Source organism: Pyxicephalus adspersus, chromosome 5, assembly GCF_032062135.1.
Source record: "Pyxicephalus adspersus chromosome 5, UCB_Pads_2.0, whole genome shotgun sequence".
Taxonomy (NCBI): domain Eukaryota; kingdom Metazoa; phylum Chordata; class Amphibia; order Anura; family Pyxicephalidae; genus Pyxicephalus; species Pyxicephalus adspersus.
In genome coordinates this window covers 103,279,929-103,298,857 of record NC_092862.1, presented here as the reverse complement: position 1 = coordinate 103,298,857, position 18,929 = coordinate 103,279,929, and the positions used below count along the sequence as shown (strand labels likewise).

The 18,929-nt window shown below is 37.1% G+C and overlaps 1 protein-coding gene across 2 annotated transcripts in view; it reads left to right on the top strand.

Moving 5' to 3' along the window:
- NEK11 (NIMA related kinase 11) overlaps nt 1–18,929 on the top strand; it is a 158,934-nt gene that overhangs the window by 1,261 nt on the left and 138,744 nt on the right. For both annotated transcript variants that reach the window (XM_072412330.1, XM_072412329.1), the window contains exon 2: nt 6,815–7,067. In XM_072412330.1, the coding sequence (XP_072268431.1) occupies nt 6,901–7,067 (167 nt within the window). In that variant the 5' untranslated portion in view covers nt 6,815–6,900. The remainder of the gene's footprint in view (nt 1–6,814; nt 7,068–18,929) is intronic.

Here is an 18,929-nt window from a genome sequence, read left to right as displayed (position 1 = left end):
ATAAAGCAGAATGGCGCTGTATGTACAGCACTCGTTCATGCAAGGATGGTGAAAGATCCTTTTCAACAACAATTTTTGCACGTGTGTATGCATCCTTAAAGTGACCTTTTTGCTAACTCACAAAATAATTTCAACAATGCTTTAAAACCCCTAACAGCTGATCAATTTACAGTTACCTGATCATGATAACCCCAGAGATATTCCTCCTTCTCTGGCATGCACAGCCAGGGCCAATGAGAGAAAATCCGGGCCCCAGTACAAAGGTGTGTGGGCCCCTATACAAAGTTCTACACACATAAATGCGTGTATGTTATTAGTTATTTTTATCAATTGTAGATTACATTGATACATTTAGATAAGTATATATAAATGTAATAATAAAGTAATATATTTATATCAGTAAAAGACGTTTATGATATAATTTATTGTCTGCCGAACAAAGGTGCTTTCCTGGCCTTTTTCCTGGCAAAACTCTGAATTACATCATCAAAATTATTCTGTTGTGCTAGATCAGACTCAATACTGAATACTTAGTCCGCTTTCCCAAATTTGCGCTGTCTAAGAAAGTGACATATTTGTTTGCCATCTGATGACTTTTTTCTCAATGCGCCCGGAATCCCTTCCAACTCCTCACTTCTCACTGAGCAGGGAATACCCTTGTAGACCACATGATTTCTCTCCCAGAGTGGGCTTCATGAATGTCTCTTACGTCATAAAATGTTGACCACTGTCAAGTACCCTGTGACCCAAGTGCCTTTTTCATTTTGAAACTATACAGACTTGCAAAATAAAAAAAAAAAATAAAAGTTAAATTAATTAAATGTTCAAATTATAATAAAAATATTGGTACAAGCTGCACCCCCTCCTCGGGCCTGTGCACAGCAATACCAAGTATGTGTTACCTAGTGCTGGTTGCAGTTTTCTTTGTGGGTTGCCTATCATAGGTAGAGATCATCACAACATATAGGAGCTTGTCTTCTGAGTGTAAGATAGAATGTAATATACAGCCAAATGGATGAATACAAGAGGCCGACATTGTCATCTATAGTAATCTGTCAGTTAATGTATTTTTGATTCTGTTTATTTTTATTTATATGCCTAAATGAGTACTATAAGTACTAATGGAGAAAGAGATCCCCAATATGAACTGAATAGCGAATGTGCATGTTGTGTAAGAGGGAGCTTCAAGGTCTTTAGGTACTGACCTTCTAGTGTTCAACAATAAGCTCACATGACATAGCTATTGTTTTGTAGCAGTGTAATGACATGCGTTCTATTTCATTGATGTTTTTGTTTTCTTGGACTTCTATCTACCATAAAAAACTACATTTTTTGATTTATTATTGTTATTGAAATTTACCGATTTTGTGTCATTGTTTGACCTCCTGCTATTTCCTCTGAAATCTTTATGATTTTGATCATTTTTATAATGATTCCCATACATAACAGTTTTGTGAGATGATATTGCTATAGGTAATATGTCATTCACAAGATCAGGACTTTCCCAGATTGTTTATTGATAGCTTGGTTGCTCTGGTAGCTGTCAGTGAAAGCTCAGAATAAGCAGCACACACATTTGCAGCATTTCAGAATTCAATGTATGTTAATAATCCCTATGTGTATTCTGCAAAGGAACATTATTCTTATGCATGAAGGGGTTAAAGTATGAAATGGTTTAAATGTGCAAGTGGCCAAGCATGAATTCGGGTGCTGTCCTGCCCTCTTTTCTGATATACCTAGTGGCAAGCATTTACCCATGTCTGGTTTGCTCTAGGGGCAAATCCTTACCCTCTGAATGAATAAACTCTTACCCCCTGATTGGATAGGGCAAGTTAGGGGTGGCTTAATGCTTTCTGCTAGGAATACCTGTGCTGAAGGGGACATGCCTGCCATCCTCTAGTCACTGCATGTGAATTCAGGCAAAGATAACCATAATGGGAAACACTTGGATTCTAGGTCTACTCAACTTTTTCTCAAATTTTGCTCAAATTCAGGTCAGGGCACATCTTCCTGCACCAAATCTGCCACATATCAGTTTTCAGGTTCATAGTGGGCTTTTAAAATATGATAGTTGAACAAAAAAGGTATGGATTAGTGGTCAGAGCCGGGTCCAGGCACTGTTTTTGTTAGTGTTTCTTTCTATAAGGTCTGGATTATTTTAGGCATATTTATACCGTAGTTGTCTGGGAGAGGGATCAATGATGACACAGAGACAGATATTCACTGATCAACTTCTCAATATTATTGTTGGTAACAAGTGTTTTTATACATATTCATAAGGTGATTGTGTAAGGATTTCAAAAGATATAAATGATGCACATTGATAATCTGTATTAATTTGGCAGTAACAAGTATTATAACCATAAATATTTAATGATATTTTCCTTGAAACCCTTGTTCCTTATTTTCCAGAAATCATATAAAAAATGTCAGGGTGTCCTGACACATTATTAGAGCACAAAGTAAATTCCTTGGCCCACAAAGATAAAACTCATTAACTCAAAAGTATTGCAATCATTAAAAATGTATTGGGTGTAAAGATATCTTCTGATCCAAAACGGCTGAGCAATGGTTATATATTCTTACAGTTTTTAATGGAGATTGGTGTCCTCTAGTTTCATGCACTATATGTTTCGTACATAAAATTGAAGAGTGTGGAGCCTGTAGTGACCTTTGGAGTGTTTTTTGTGTAATTCTGCAGAGAGAACCCTGATATAGAAGGAGAGCCCATTACTCATACTACGGGATCTTTTTACTGCATTCATTAGAATAAATGGGGCTACAGTTGCTTCTAAAGCCTGATGCAAGCAAAATGAAAAGCAAATTGTAACACCTAATACATTGTACAGCCGTATTTTAATGTTTAGGCCATAATGCTTATTTATAAATCGGCCCCTCAGTCTTTAAATGGAAATAGGACAAAATATTATGCACAATGTTTGTCCTGTGCTTTAGGACATTTGGTAATTTTTGGTCAGGTAATATTGAGTAAATAAATCAATAACCCATTACAAATCTGTTGTGTTAAATATATTAGATATAACATCAACAGCCCCAGGCAGATTTTACGCTATTGTTTCTCAACATTATTATCCCAGAGGAATGCCTAAAATATCTTGGGGAACCCCTGCTAAAACCAGTTTATTTGGGATCAGTGGAAAATATGCTTCTTATATTAGTGCATGGAGAAGTATGCAGGCACCATTGGATGGGAAGTCAATCAGCCACAAATTAGACCCCCCAGCCATCTCTAGAAGAACCCTGGGCTTCCATGGCACCCTGGTTCAAAATAGCTGACCTAGGTTGTCATGAAAATCTGTAGTATTCCCCCGATGTTTAATTAGGTTTGAGGGTCATTAAACAACTTCTCGTTTATCTGATGACAGGATATTGGAAACTTGCACACAGCAGAGCACTGAATAATGGCATTTACAAAAATGTCTAATGCTTAGGCCTGATTTATCAAAGTTTGGAAAAGATGAACTATCATGGGAGAACATGAGAGATTCCGCAACATTGAATGTATTTCTTAAAAATAATTCTCTATTAGTTGGCAAATGTTTTCAATCCTAGACCAAATCCCTCCAGACCCATTATCTTTATTTGTAAAGTGTATGCATTTAGTAAAACAAACAACATAGTTTGAAAGTGTATAAACTTTTGAAAAAAAAAGTAAGCTAAAATTGATCCAAAACCATTATGGTTCTCCTTTATCATTAGACTTATCTAGGGAACTAGCATTTTTAGATCCCCCACACCTACATTTTTCTCATAACAGATGTACTTTAATTACAGACCTTACATTTTCTGTTTTAAAATCATTTCTGAATTTACCAATCTAACAGCTTGACTCTGTTGGAGGTCAGACTGAACACTTATAATATACAATGCAATTATTGTCACCTCATTACATCTTTTGTTTCCAAGTCTACCCCCTACAATGGTATCTGACCTTGTTTATTGTTTAGTTACACATTTCAGTGATGTATCAATACAAATTCCAATGAGTCATGGAAGCAGTTAACATATTACAGGAAAAATGGAACATGTTTTTATAAAATCCTGTTGAAAAGTCAAGTTCATTTGTCAGTCTGTAATAAGCAGTTTCTTAAAAGTAGCCAATTTTCAGCAGGATTAGTTCCTGCTAATGACTTGGTAAAAGCATGCTATTAGCCTGTGACTGCATAAATCTAAACACAAGGAGAGGTTGTTATTAGCTGGATAATGTAAGTATTTATTTGTGCTCAGCTGCAGTAGGATAACTCACAAATCAGTAGTAAACATCTTTAACGACTGATGTACAAGTCAACAACACACTCATCAACGTGATATGAAGGCCTTACTTTTCTAGAAATGGGAAAATGGGAGAATATTAAGCTGTTTCCAATGAGATTTCTTTGTGATATTCTCTGTAAAAAACAAACAACCATTTTGATTGGATTTTCCTGGATAAAGCTTAATGTTAGAGTCTTCTTTAATGCTTTAAAACAAGATTCCAAGAGTAAACATCATCTGAATTTGGCAAAGTGGGATGATGATGGTTGGGATGTGTTGGGTGTCTTCGGGACTTATTGAACAACCCAGTAAACTCCTATCCAGACTAATATTGCCTTGATATTTGATGTACACTTTTTATAGCATTATTGCATTTTGCTCAGGTTAAAGCGTACCTCCTTACACTATCTAGTGTTAGGTACGGGTTAGGACATTGGTTGGGTCTTTATTGCTTTTCTTGTCCTTGTGAGGGGATTTATGCCTGTCCTGTCTGATACCAGTTTTTAGGACAGTGAGCAGGCAGCCGAAACGTGACAGAGATTTGAACACCCCTATGCCCAACTTGTGGTACTTATTGTATGATTTTTGGACCCCAGCAGTCTTCAGTAGAAATGGAAGCATTGATTTGTAAAGAGGTAATAGTAGTGATGTCTGCTATCCTTATGTAACATATCCCTATTTTCTGCAGCATGAAATCAAGAAATCCTGTAGCACTATGGTCCCTAACCTTAATTTTCTCTAGTACAGTGTTCGTCAACCTTTTGGACCTCACGGACCACTAAATTTACAGACTTAGAACCATGCATGCTTGGGGAGCCGTGTGTCACTCCAAGGGGAATAAACTTCTCCCAGAGTGACGTCATGATGCCAGAACCAGCCCACTCCCCCATCACAAGTCTGAGCTACAACAGATCCAAAGACACAACCGGCCATCCACCTTGAGCCTGCATCCATACGGGAGACATGGTCCATGGCTCTGGCCAGTGTGCCCCCCCCCCCCCCAGTGTGGTCCTTCTCCTGACCCTGCTGGGTAACCCACTGGCCAGAGGCGCGGACCAATAAAATTTTCTCGCGGACCACCGGTTGGGGAACGCTGCTCTAAAATTTTCTTCTGCTGTCTCTTACAGCCCTCTCTAGTACTATGTATACCAATTATTATGTAACACCCTTTGGTGCTGTTAACCTCCCCAGCCTTAAGTTTGAGTGTGACTCGGGGTTACAAAAACCTGAAAAGGGGTAACCCCGAGCCACACTTGGGGTAGTTAAAAAAGTGAAAAAATAAACACTTACCTGGTCCCTTCACCGTCCTGCCATCCTCTGGCCCTGTCCTCTTCATCGATCTGTCCCCCAGCGAGTTCCTTGATGTTCCCCAGGAGTTCTCGGTGACGTCGGTGCATACAGCTGTCACTAGGGGCGTGGCGGGAATTTCAAATTATTTTGTATTTCATATAATATAATAGTATGAGTATAATAAAGTTTAAAACAGAAAATCATGTCAAAGGTTATTATTAAATTTATTATTAATTTATTTTATTTATTTAATTTAATATTTTGACATGATTTTGTGTTTCAAACTTTATTAATATTACAGAAATGGACCGCCCAGGAAGTTAAGGACCTAAGTTGAAGTATGTTGACAACCACTGTCCTAATTCTTCTTTACACTACAAACAAGTTTTTGCATGGCATGTATGTGTTTCCATTGTAAAATATTTGAAATCATGTTCATCTGCCAACGATATTCCGAATGTGGAAACTTTAAATAAGAAGGTTAAAATGAAAAAAATATATAGGGGGAGTATCATTTTTGTGAATGAATAGGACTGCCTGTCTCTTATTGTAAATATAAGATGGGACTGAAATAAAAGTATATTTGTTTTGCTTTTACGTTTTTTTGTTTATATTTGTTATTTGTATATTTAGTTGTTGATTGTGTACTGGTGCTTGTATTGGGTGTGATACTTGCATGTTTGTAAATGTATGTATGTTATAATGTATAAATAATTGAAAAAAAGGGCCAGTGATGTCATATCTAATAGGTGTAGATATATTTCAAGGCAATATTAGTCAAGTAGCTGTATATTAGTCCCTTGGGTTGTCCACAGGGTTTCCGAAGGCACCCAAGGCATCCCAGTCATCATCTAATCTTCCCAAAGATGATGGTCAATAGGTCTGATTTATTAAAGCCCTCTATAGCTGGAGAGGATACACTTTTATCAGTGAAGCTGGGTGATTCAGCAAACCTGGAATGGATTTCTTCAAAGTCATTTACTAATAGTTAGCAAATATTTTAAATCCTGGAACAGATCCATTCCATGTTTGCTGGATCACCCAGATTCACTGATGAAAATGTATCCTCTCCAGTCTTGGAGATCTTTATTAATCAGGCCTATTATTGGAATATTTTCATAAAACATAAAAGAGACTTTAACTTAAAACATTAGCCAGAATCAGAATGAAAGTTGCTTTTTTTCATTCCTCACTAAAACCATGGTTATTTATTACATCAATTTATTTTTCCTTCCTATTCTTTTTACAGAGGTTTCAGACTGTTTGGTATAATAACTGAAGTATGCAAAGTACAAGACCTTGAAACTTTAAAGAGAAGGAAATATTTTGAAAGACATGCCAAACTACAAGGAAACTCAGGGAAGAACAGTCAACCGCCCTATTTCAGCTGCCCCAGACACCTTGATTGCAAATAGATATCTAACACTGCAGAGACTTGGCAGAGGAAGCTTTGGAACAGTTTATTTAGTATTAGACAAGAAGGCAAAAGAAGAAGAAAAACTGTAAGCAGTTTTTGTAAAGTTTTGTTTTTATATTACATTTTGTTAAAATGCAATAAACAGATACTTGGGTATATTTATAAACAATTTGCATCGCAAATAATTCAAGGAAAGTGCTTATTGTAGCATTGAATTTGATCTGAAATGGGTGGATGTACTTAAATAATAATTAGAGATGAGCAAAAGTATTTTTATTGTACTTTATTAAGTAGAGATCGACATACACACTGATACATTGTTTTAATGGTGGGTGCCATTCTCAACTAATTCACTAGGGGGTGCTGTGTTCATTTTTATATGTTGCGGCCTGTTACAATGATTTTAGGTCTAATTGAGATTGCCAGTTAGTACACATGTATTTATTGTAAATTTGGTGATTGATAGGTGTCATAGGGATTTGATTTTTGCACTGTATTAGAAGTATGATCATACATGTTCAGTGCGTGTCTGCAAAACATTAAAAATGCAAGCTTTTGAAATAGTGTTGTTAGGAGACACTTTTGGGGCCCAAAATTCTGTGCTGTGCACCACTGCAGTGTCTCTTTACATTTATATTGTCCAGAGATGTCACTTGCAGCAGAAGCACCAAGGAGAAAAAGAAATAGAAGCATCTTCTGCATCCCTTTAGCCATGCAGCCTGAGATGTATTATCAATCCCTACATAGATGTAGCATTCTTAGCAAACTCTGGGAACAGCTGAAGGAGATTTTAGGAGCAGATTATTGCCTAGCTTAATCCTGTGCTGCCTTAGGCTGCTAGGGCTTTAAAGCCTATCTGCTCCTATTCACCAGTGCCTATCCTAGGCTGACTTGCTGCTGGTTTATGTATTCACTTGATTTACTGTTGCTGTCCTTGCCTGTTTCCGACCTATCAATTTTATGCAGCCTGGACCGACCTCTGCCTGTGACCCAGACTCTTCTTGTGCCTCTTCTGAACCTCATTTAGTAAACTGATTGCCTGTGGATTTGCTTTGTAGTTCTTCTACAGATTAATCTGTGGGCTCCTGAACCACTGCCAGCCCATCCCCAGATGCCATCCCTTGCGCATTAAGTCCTGGGGGCAACCGAGTGTTGGGAGAAGCAACCAATCTCCTGAGACTGAGCAGGGGATTGCTATTGGTGAAGAGTGCTGCGTTAGAGTGGGGGACTGGCATCTAGTGAATTCTGGTCCTGACCAGGGCCTTACAGGTGTTTGTTACAACTTTTTTGCCACCTGTTTATATATTAAACTTAGTTTATGTTAAAATCAATACCAATAGGGAGATCACAAGGGAACCCCACCAAAATTTTAGTTTGCTATGGGGTCCCATATTCTGTAGTTTCCCCCGTGGTCATTACAAACATGCCAGCATGCCAGCATTTACATTACATGGATTAAAAATGAAGACCACAGACAGGAAGGCTCTGTTGCTTGTTTGCCTTTGAAATCTTAATTTCTTACATTCTAGTATACCTTTATTTAAAGATAAAAAGTGCTGCTTAGAGTTACTTGGATTCATGAATGACCCAACCTGCATTCACTTCAATGTGTAAAACTGTCTAAAGCTTGACGAGCAGTCTATAGGCTTTACAATGACATGGAGCAGAGGCCCAACATATCCCAGGAACAGGATGCAGTGAGAAGTTTTTGTTGCTGTTGGTTGGTCACAATGCAAAAGCTGACTAGAAGAAGTTGCAGTTTAGGTAAAAATATTATGGAAAGACTATAGCCCTAAGAAGCACAAAAACACTAAGAATTATACTGTTACAAAGCTGTTTATTTTACATGAACCAGCAGAAGGCAATACTGAACCACTCACTGACGCCTTCATTTATTGTTTATGGGCTGCTACAGGTGAGACGTTACATGTAGAATCTTATATGAGAAAGTGGTACAGGGGTGTGATGAAGCAGAATTATTCTGTGACTTCCATTCTGAACATAGCCTAAAAGTATACTTTGAGTGGATCCTGTTGCTTTACCAAACAGCCTGCAGTCTTGGCAAATGCTTTTGTCCCCTTGATGCATGTTGTGAATTCTCTAACTGATTGCTGTATCTCTGTGGATCCATGCAGTGCTAAATGGGCACATAGCTGGTGGAAACATGGCACAGCAGGGACATACAGGCATCTGACACACCTAGAAGTGTTGGATATGAAATATGCTACTAGCTAATAATATTGTACAATATTCTTATAGTATTTTATACTGAAAGAAGATTGTCAATCCCAAAACAGTGGACAAAACTGTAATCTTCACATCTTCAAGGTCAAATACTGACTTTTGACAGCTTCCCAGGAGAAGATTATGTCACTTTGGTACTGAATATTATAACAGAAGTAATGGCAAATTACAACATCCTAAAGAGGGGAAGAATTGATTTTTTCAACTGAGGAATAGCCGGAGCCTTGTCTACCTCATTCCTAAACCACCCTTAAATTCTTAAACCATTCTTAAACCACTGTATGGACCTCTAGAAAAAAAGTTGTTGTTTTCAGTAATTTGTTCCCATTGATTTACAGTATATGATTGTTATTGCATTAGAATAAAAACTTACATGCTGCATTTTTGCTTTATAAATATGCCTTTGACATTTGCATCAGTTAAAAAATGTGCTTTTCTAAATTGCAACACATTCTAAATGCTTCTCATGTGTGGATTCTTCTGTAAACAAACCCTTCTGTTAATGACTTGTCGCTAAATCAGCTTAGTTACACGTAGAATTCAAGTCTTTACTGATTTGCCAAACAGGTAGCATAGGATTAAAAATCCTGGCCATACAGACCCATTTATGCATGCATTTGCAGCACTAGGGAGGTTCAGTCCTCTCCTCTGTTGTTTGTCTCCAGTTTTGTTAGCTTCTAACACAATTATCAACAAGATGCCACCTTCCTAATCTGTTTCTAAGTGCTAACCTCTTTCCTAGAATGTGAGTTTATTTATATATTTGTTAATAGGAACACAGGGTTCATATATTTTCACTGAAAAAAAACACTGCAGGTTTAAAATGTTACAATTCTTTATATAATATATGTAAATGTAATAAAGTGTTAAACATATTTCTCAAACCAAATACAAGCTTTTATTTCCAGCTCAATGAATTTAGGTCTAATTATTTTTCTACCACTGGAGGGCAGCATTGTCTCACATTTCTAATGTTGCCCTCTAAGAAGACAATTATTGAAAATTGAAAAAATGCTACCGAATTATTTTATTTTCCAGAAACTCATATAGGAAAGATCAGACAAATAAAGGTGAACAACACACAAGAGATGCATTCTTCTAGTGTATTGCTTTAGTCTATAATAATTCATTAACTTAAACTACTGAGATACTGAAGACAGTATGTGATGTCTAGCCATTGATTAAGTAGTCATCATATAGTAAAATAGGAGGTTTAAAGCTTTCGGTGTCTAGACATACCTGTTCCTTGTTTCCATTGATATTACCTCCTAAAGTAGGTCCACTTTATTTCCTTGACAAAAGTTGCCACTGTGCAAGTGCCAGAAAATATCCTTTACAACTTTTGTGCTAAACGACAAGCAAGATGGCTTTTAGCAGCAGAATAATATTATTCTGTGTTATTGTTTGCATATACAGTATATCATTTTAAGGAGAGCCGTCCTAAGATTTTATTATAGAGACCTGTTTTGCTGCATGTTTTCTGACATATTTACTTATTTTTAGGGGTATCCCTTTACCTGGCTCTAACAGAGGTGCAAAGAAGGTGACCAGGTGTCTTGTGTGATGCCAAAACTGAGTCCTGTACTTCCCTAATGATTTAATGCCTTCTTCAAAGGGTGACTTAGTATGTGGCAGTCTCAGGGATGCAGGAGTTCACTAAATGCTTCATTTGCAGGAGTTGTAGTACTATTTAAAAAAGGAAGAAAAAACTGTGATGTTAAAAAAATAGTACCTGGTATTATTTGTACATAGCCAAGTTTCTGAGTAACAAATGGTTGAGCAATATGCAACTTTAGAAGTTCTGCTTACAATATGTAACTATGACATAGGTAAAGCCCACATAAGCTCCAATATTGGCAGGTCAGCCACCTTTTCATGTATGGGGCCATGACCTCTCAATCTAGTAATACCAGTGATGCTAAGCTGTGTTTTTTCATCACTTATACAAACTACTGTTGGTTCTCACAGCTTGCCTGTTTTCCTGCCAAAATTTAAATGTTGTGAACTTTCACTCAGAATCTATATTATTAGTTTAGGATGAAACCAATATTTTGTCTTCAGGATAAAGCCTGGTACTGTACCGGAGTGCCAGCCTGGCTCTGAGATTTGATGATTATATTGGCACTTATTGACTGTGAACTGCAGAAATGTCATATACACCTAAAGACTGAGTACTAAATGACTGTATTGCTTACTATTGGATATTTTTAAGTTAGGTATTCAGCAAACCTGGAATGAATCTGGTCCAGGATTCAAAACATTTGTTAGCAAATAGCAAATGACTGAAGAAATTTATTCCAGGTTTGCTGGATCACCCAGCTTTACTGATAAAAGTGTATCCTCTTCAGCCTTGGAGAGATTTATTAAATAGGGCCCAGTGTTACCATTTGGTACATTGTCTATTTTTTGTCTCAGCTTTTTTATTAATAAAATAAGTTTCTTCTATGGAAGTCTGTAAGGTTTCTATTTGCAGTGACTTATAAATGTAATAACATAGCAAGTACAGAAGGCTCAAATTCTTGAGTTCTGCCATCACGCCTCCATAAGTAGCAGATATCAAGCTGAATTATAAAATTATGGCTAGATGAAAAAGAACACTAGAACACCTCCCCCACTTGTTCCCTGAAGTGTCGTTCAAGAGCATATGTTGGAGATGTCATAGAGCTTTTCTGGTTGACAGTCAGGCATAAAGTTAAGAAGTTTATGGAGTACATGATTCTGGAGGACCTGGCCTTTTTCCTTCTTCATCACAGTGCCCTGGTCGTCCATGGTACGACATTTAGTCAGGGCTGGAGTTGTCAAGCTTGTATCCCTCTTTTTTGGAATATCACTGACTGTCCCTCCATAGGTTTATGGTTCCGCAGACTTAATGAGATTTTGTTGATGGAAGACCTCACTGCTGGGGTTTGTGGGACTGGGGACAGGTTTTATATTACCTTGTTCAATTGGTAGCAATTTCAATATAAGAGCCACCTGGGTCATCAGCCTTTCCACTCATGATAGCAGTTTAGGTTTTCTTCTACTTCTGTACTCTTTCTTTATTATTTTCCGCTTCTTCTAGGTTCCTACAATGTATTTTCCAGGAGCTTCTGACTCCCCAATTTTATTGACAATGATTTACTTTTCATGGTACCTTTTATTACCTATTGTGTGCAATCCAGCATATGCTTGTTCCCGTTTTCTACTTACAAGAACTTTGTATGTGCTTTATATACTCATATTCCATTTCTTACCTACATTTCCTTCTATTGATGTCCATGTCATTTTTCTACTATGTAAAATAAATGAAAATGTTATAAAAAATAAAAGTACAGGAACTACAGAACACATAACTCAAAGCATTAAACCAACAATAACAGTGCACTCCTCGCATAATTTTCAAATAATAGTAACTTGAAGATAATTGTAAGTATCACTTTACTACTAATTCCTTCACCTTCCTGGAACTCTCCTTTAAAGCTGCAGAATTTATAAGCTACCTGTATTTAAAGCTCCTCTGAACTCTGTAATCATCAACAATTTTCTCAGACGGTCTGAGAATTCAGGATCAGAAGAGAAGTACACAATAATTTGATGATTATAAAAGACAAACCTGGCTTTGACAGAAATGTCATGTTTGATGTGCTGCTTTTGAATGTAACAACATGTTCCTACATCCGTTCAGCAAAAGCAAATTAACACATGCAAAGAAGGCCATTTTCTTCACGTTGTTCATTGGGTGAGTGGCAAGGACTTGTCGGCATCTGAGGTTGTACTTCACATTTTAATCAAACATGTTTTATTTGATTTTGTGATGTGCTCAATGCTGTGGCTTCTCTGAAAATTATTATTTCTATTATTTAATGCTCTGACCTTTGGCAAGTTTTACTGGTTAGAGAAAGGGAAAAGGGGCTAGATGCTCTATTTTAGCTTGTAGGGACATGTCACTGTGGCAGGCTTTGTGCCATTTATGATTCCCAGGATCAATGATAAGGTCATTCTTACTATGATTGCTTATTGTGTGTACCTTTTGTTGCAAAGGTACTAACCCAAAATCCCATTAGAATATGGCTCATAGAAATGCAGTGACTATTAGTCAATTACTGAGTCACTCCGGTTTGCAAGCAGTAGGATATGCAGCTCAATGTGTGTCTCAGGTTGCCAGCAAGTTGCAGAAAAGGTTCTCAGAATGGACAGGGAATGTATATGCCCCAAAGAATTCAATGCATACCCACAGTGTGTCTCATCTCAGGTGTTGACTGCTGGACAAGGAGACGACTATGTGGCAGAATCTCAGCTGTCAAAGCTCCTCATCTCTGTTTGCCAAGATTGTGTTTTTGGTTCTATATTCCATAATGCTCTGGCCCAAACTCTATGCTGTGCGGCTTATTCTGTATTCCTGAATGTACAAAAACATGGAAGCCAAAAAGGCAAAGAGAGCAGGGTTTTTTGGCAAATCACTAAATACATTAATGTTTGACATTTATAAATACAAAAAAACTCTAAGAAGGATATTGTATTTTACCAACCTTGACCATGAGCCCTCATTGCTTCATGGGGCTTGGAAAGTTATATATCTAAATAGAGTTCAGCTATCAGCACTAGATACAAATATCTATCTTATGGACAATAACAATTATATAGATTATGGTCATACAAGGTTCAAACAAAACAGTGGTCTCAAAGCCCGACGCTTTTGCCTCAGGGCCTCAGGCTTCCTCAGGGGTATTTTAGAAACCATGACAGAATTGTTAGCCGTGTTGAAAGGTCAAAGGAAAGGGTGTGGGTTTATTTAATGTAGTATTAGAGAATTAACTGGTTAGTCAAAGCAAAGTTGTTCTAGTCAAAAAGGGAGGGGAATGGTAATAAAAGTTTTTTTGTAGGATGGGTGTTTGCTAGAGAGTATGTGCCTTTATTGGTAATGCAGACTTCGGATGGGTGGTTCCACTGACAGCATTTAATCACCCGTCCCTTTGGGTCTGAGGTCTGTTTATGATGCAGTGAATCTGACATTCACCATACATTCTCTGTAAGAGGATCAATTACTGCCATTAAAACACATGGACCTGGAAGATTCTTTACCAGAGGATATAGTGAGAATGTCAAAATATTTTTTTTTTATAAATAGACACCTATGGGTCCCCTATGAGTCTGTAAAGGGAGATTAGCAAACGTATTGAAGCCCCCAGAGGGCCCCCTTATGAGACAATCCTTATTATAGCCCATCTAGGTCCATCTAAAACAACCCTGTCTCACAGGTGGAAAGATAATCAAATATTAGATTCCGTGGCAGAATCTACTGCTAATGGAATATGTTATGGAAGACTCAGATCTTATCTGGGCAGGCTTACTAAATAGGACAATAGAAAATACGCTTCTTGCCAAAACATTGGATTTTTATGGACACATTGGGCCTGATTTAATAAAGCTCTCTAAGGCTGGATACAATACACCTTCATCAGCGAACTTGGGTAATCCAGCAAACCTGAAATGGATTTCCTAAAATTTATTTGCTATTTGTTGGCAATTATTTTCAATCCTGGACCAGATCCATTCCGGGTTTCCTGGATCACTCAGGTTCACTGATGAAAGTGTATTCTCTCCAGCCTTGCAAAGCTTTATTAAATCCGGTCCATTAAGTAATTGTTAAAATACAATGTATATTAAAATCAATATTCATTTACAACCATTAAAGTAAGGGTATATACCACAAACATGTAATTCACACTGACCCACACTGGCCATGTTGAGTGTCTGACATCCCACATGGATGAGCTGATTTGAAGCACTCATTTGACCGGCTCGTCCTCATGGGACGTCAGACACTCAACCTGGACTCCAACAGCCATAGCAGCACATTATACACGCTATAGAATGTTCCTTCACTTGCTGCTTGACTGCATAGTGAATTTGGTTTGAAGTATCTAATGTTGTCTTTATTGGGTTGGAGAGTTCACGTAGGAGCAATTCTTGTCCAATACATTTGATGCTGGCTTTTCATAGCAGTTGATGGTTTCTGTTTATCAATGCTTCCTTGTCACTTGAGAAAGCAACTATATTGCTGTGAATTGCATGAACTGGATTTTGGCCCCTTGAACTCAGTATAACTAAAAACATTATTTTTAAGTAAAGCCATCAGACAATATTTATCAATAGAACCAGGGCCATGGCAACATACGCTACTTATGACATGTATTATTTCCCAAAAGTGTAAATTACATATTTGTGGTATATACTCTTGTTTTAATGGTTGCAAAAACTGATTTTAATAGACGTTGTGTTACAGCAATTACCTAATGTGTCCATAAAAATCCCATGTTTTAGTAAGAAACATATTCAGTATTTTCTCTTGTACTTTTAAGCACTTAAATATATATATGCTGGGATTGGACACATTTGTTACTCTATCATCAAAAATGTAAGTGGTAGTTGCTGTTAGTTTACTAAATATGAGCTGGAAACTGGAAGCTGACAGTCAGTGCTCATGGGCTTGTCACTGGAAGTGGAGAAGTTACAGCGGAACTAAGAAGCAATAAAAAAGCAATAAAAAACACTTACCTGCCTGTTTGCAATTTTTTGTTGAAAGAACATGCACGTGCAGCTTAGTTTATTGTCTTGTCATATCCTAGTGTCTGAACTGAATGAACTCCCATGCGCATGCATGAGTGTTCTGTCATTCCATCCTGGCCATTCAAGATAGCCAAAGAAGAATCAGGTTCAGATGTTGGCAGCAGCAATTTAGTGAGGATAGGTGAATTTCATTCCACTTTATTGCATACTAACTGGGGACTGGGCCCTGACAGATAATTGTGTGCATGTTGGAGTCTGGATGCTGGAAATTGGTATACATTTGCTGTGGACATGACACCAGGGGTTAGCTTTCATGCAACCTTTACTCAACCAACTTGACCAACTTGGCCATTAAGTACTTTCATTCCTATGAGTGCGTCATCTACAGAGGGCAGTACTGTATTAGCATTATTATTATTGTTTGTATTGTTTAGCACCAAAGTATTACACACTGCTTTACAAAGTCCATAGTTAATAACTGTCCCTCAAAGGGGCTCACAATCTTATGTCCCCACCATAGTCATATGTCGATAACACAGTCTGAGGTTAATTTTGAGGGGAAGCCGAATAATCTAACTGCATGTTTTTGAGAAGTGTATGGAAACCGAAGTGCCTGGGGGAAACGCATGCAAACACAGGAAGAATATATAAACTCCTCACAGAGATTCAAACTTATGACCTAGCGCTGCAAAGGTAACTGTGCTGCCCATTATAAGGATATCAGAGCTGTTCTCTGAAGCATTGAGAACCATCTATTGCCAAGGGACAGCAGGAATGACCCTGTGATTCCAAATAACTACCTGAAGACTAATTGTTTAACCATTTAAAACAACTTTTAAAACTACATTACATGTTACCTTTTATATGAGATTCTATTGGCTGGGCTTATATCTACTTTAAATAAGTTATTTCAAATTTTGTCATCGTTTTCTGATTCCAGTTCTTGGAGGGGTTTAAAGGTCAAAGAATGACTATATAGTTATAGGAAATGTATTTTTGTTTGTTTCCATCATAATTCTTTATTTAGGCCTGGAAGTAACAATATACTGTTATCTTTGTTTCGTTTTCATGCCCTTCACTTCTGTAATTTACAGGGTGATGAGATGCAATCAATTATTGATGCTGAACCCCACCATCATTTGAATGTAAAGGTAAACTGTGGGCAAGGTCCTCATATTTTAGTAGCACAATTGAACAAGCAACAGAAGTACACAGTGGGGTCTTGTGCTTGATGAATATTCATGTACCATTAATCCATCCCTCAGTGATGGCCACATGCGGAGGAGCGTTAAAACTCTTGCACTTAGGCCGCATGTGGTCATTGTGGGGTGTCTGTGCAGCTGATGTCTTGGTTCTAGACTCAGGATGACTCCTTGGAAGCGGTGCTCTCACCTGAATTATTTAGTACTCAATATTTAATTATTTAGCTTATGGCAATTGAACACAAGTTTGAATGTGTATGAAGATTATTAACATCCTATAGATTAGATTTCCTGGCAGATCAGTTAGATGCTTGCATTTTTCTAACTGCCTACAGAGCCTAATACATAAAAAAGATTTGCAGGGGAATTAAAGGACATTTTGCTCAATAATATGTAAAGTGAATCTGACACATTTAAAGCAAGATCACATTACATACAATATTGAAAAATTAGGTAATACAAATCTTTTTTCACTTTCATACTGTCACAAACAACAGTTGAAAATCATTAGAATTGGGTATTTTTTAAATCCTTATTACCACATTATCTCTAAACACTGTTTTGTGTCTAAGGATAGCACATACTGTAGTTATTAAAAATGTCTGAAAACATACTCTTGTCTTTGATTATAAATTCATCCTCAAACCTAAAATTGTATGTAAACCATAACAATTAACTTTTTGCTTATTTGCTTGCTTATGGTCTGGTTTTGAATCTGTCCCATAAAGTACCTAACTTTTATCCTTTAGTGTTTTTCTGACTTTCTGTTGGCTATAGAACATCCCCCTTTTTGTTATAAGGATGAGCAGACAGAGAAATATAGCCCTAAAAGACTTCCAGTCCCATATCACTACTTCTACTACTGTTAATAATATTATTATGCTATTTACAGACTACATAAAATATCGGTGCTTCTTATAAATGGTTTTCAAAATAAAATACATTAAAAGAAACAGTTACCACTTACCAGTGTTACTAGTTTTTGAGTATAACTCTTCCATTGTGATCATTATGTTTAATTTTTTACCCCTTTTTTTCCTTCCTTAAGCACAGTCCATTCATTATGTTTCTTCAAACTCATAGGAATCAGCAGTAATCTAAGCTTGTATTACCTGTGATGTCATAACTCCCAGGCACGTTCTCTGGAAAGTTGTGGGGAAGATTAGGGACATGTAAAGTGATTGCATGGAAGGTATTTTCTTCTTTGTTATAACCCTGGTAACTGAAAAGCTTTTTATGGCCAGTCACCCCAGCACAGCTGCAAACTTTCCTTTCCAGCAGTCAAAATTGAATAAGAGGTGGTATACAAAGTGGTAAACTTCAGTATTCCCCAATTATAAAATATAAAACATCTTATATCACTGAAAATGTGATTGGCATCTACATTTTTTTACTATATGTCAAAGTAGTTTCTGATGTAATGATTAATGTACCTAGATTGTATATACAAGGTCATGGGTTTTGAGGCTGTCCATTAACGAAGGTGGCAATTAGGAAAACAAAAATTCATAGTTTTGTGGTGTAACATTTGACATTTTTTTTTACAAAATCCTATTGTTAATGATCAACATGTTTCTTGACTGAATATATGGGCCCTGGTCATACAGAGCTTAGTGGTAGGTAAATCAGGGCCCAGCAGGCCCAGGCAGAAGAAATGTAAAAACATGAATTACTAAATGTATACAAGCTAAAACATCACTGCTCAGTCATGAATCCACAACCGTAGGTATATGGGGCAGTAGTACAAACCAATACATCAGAGGAGACCAATTAGGTTACAAGTTTTAGACTGGTGGAGTGTGTGTTCCTCTGTTCTGTCTACCTTAGGTAATGTCCACTCATGACGATAATGTACTGAATGAAAGGAAAGCAAAAGTAGTAAATAGGCTCAAGATACCCACAGAGAAATTGAACTATTCTTCTTTATGAAAGAAGAGAACTCTCTACAAGGG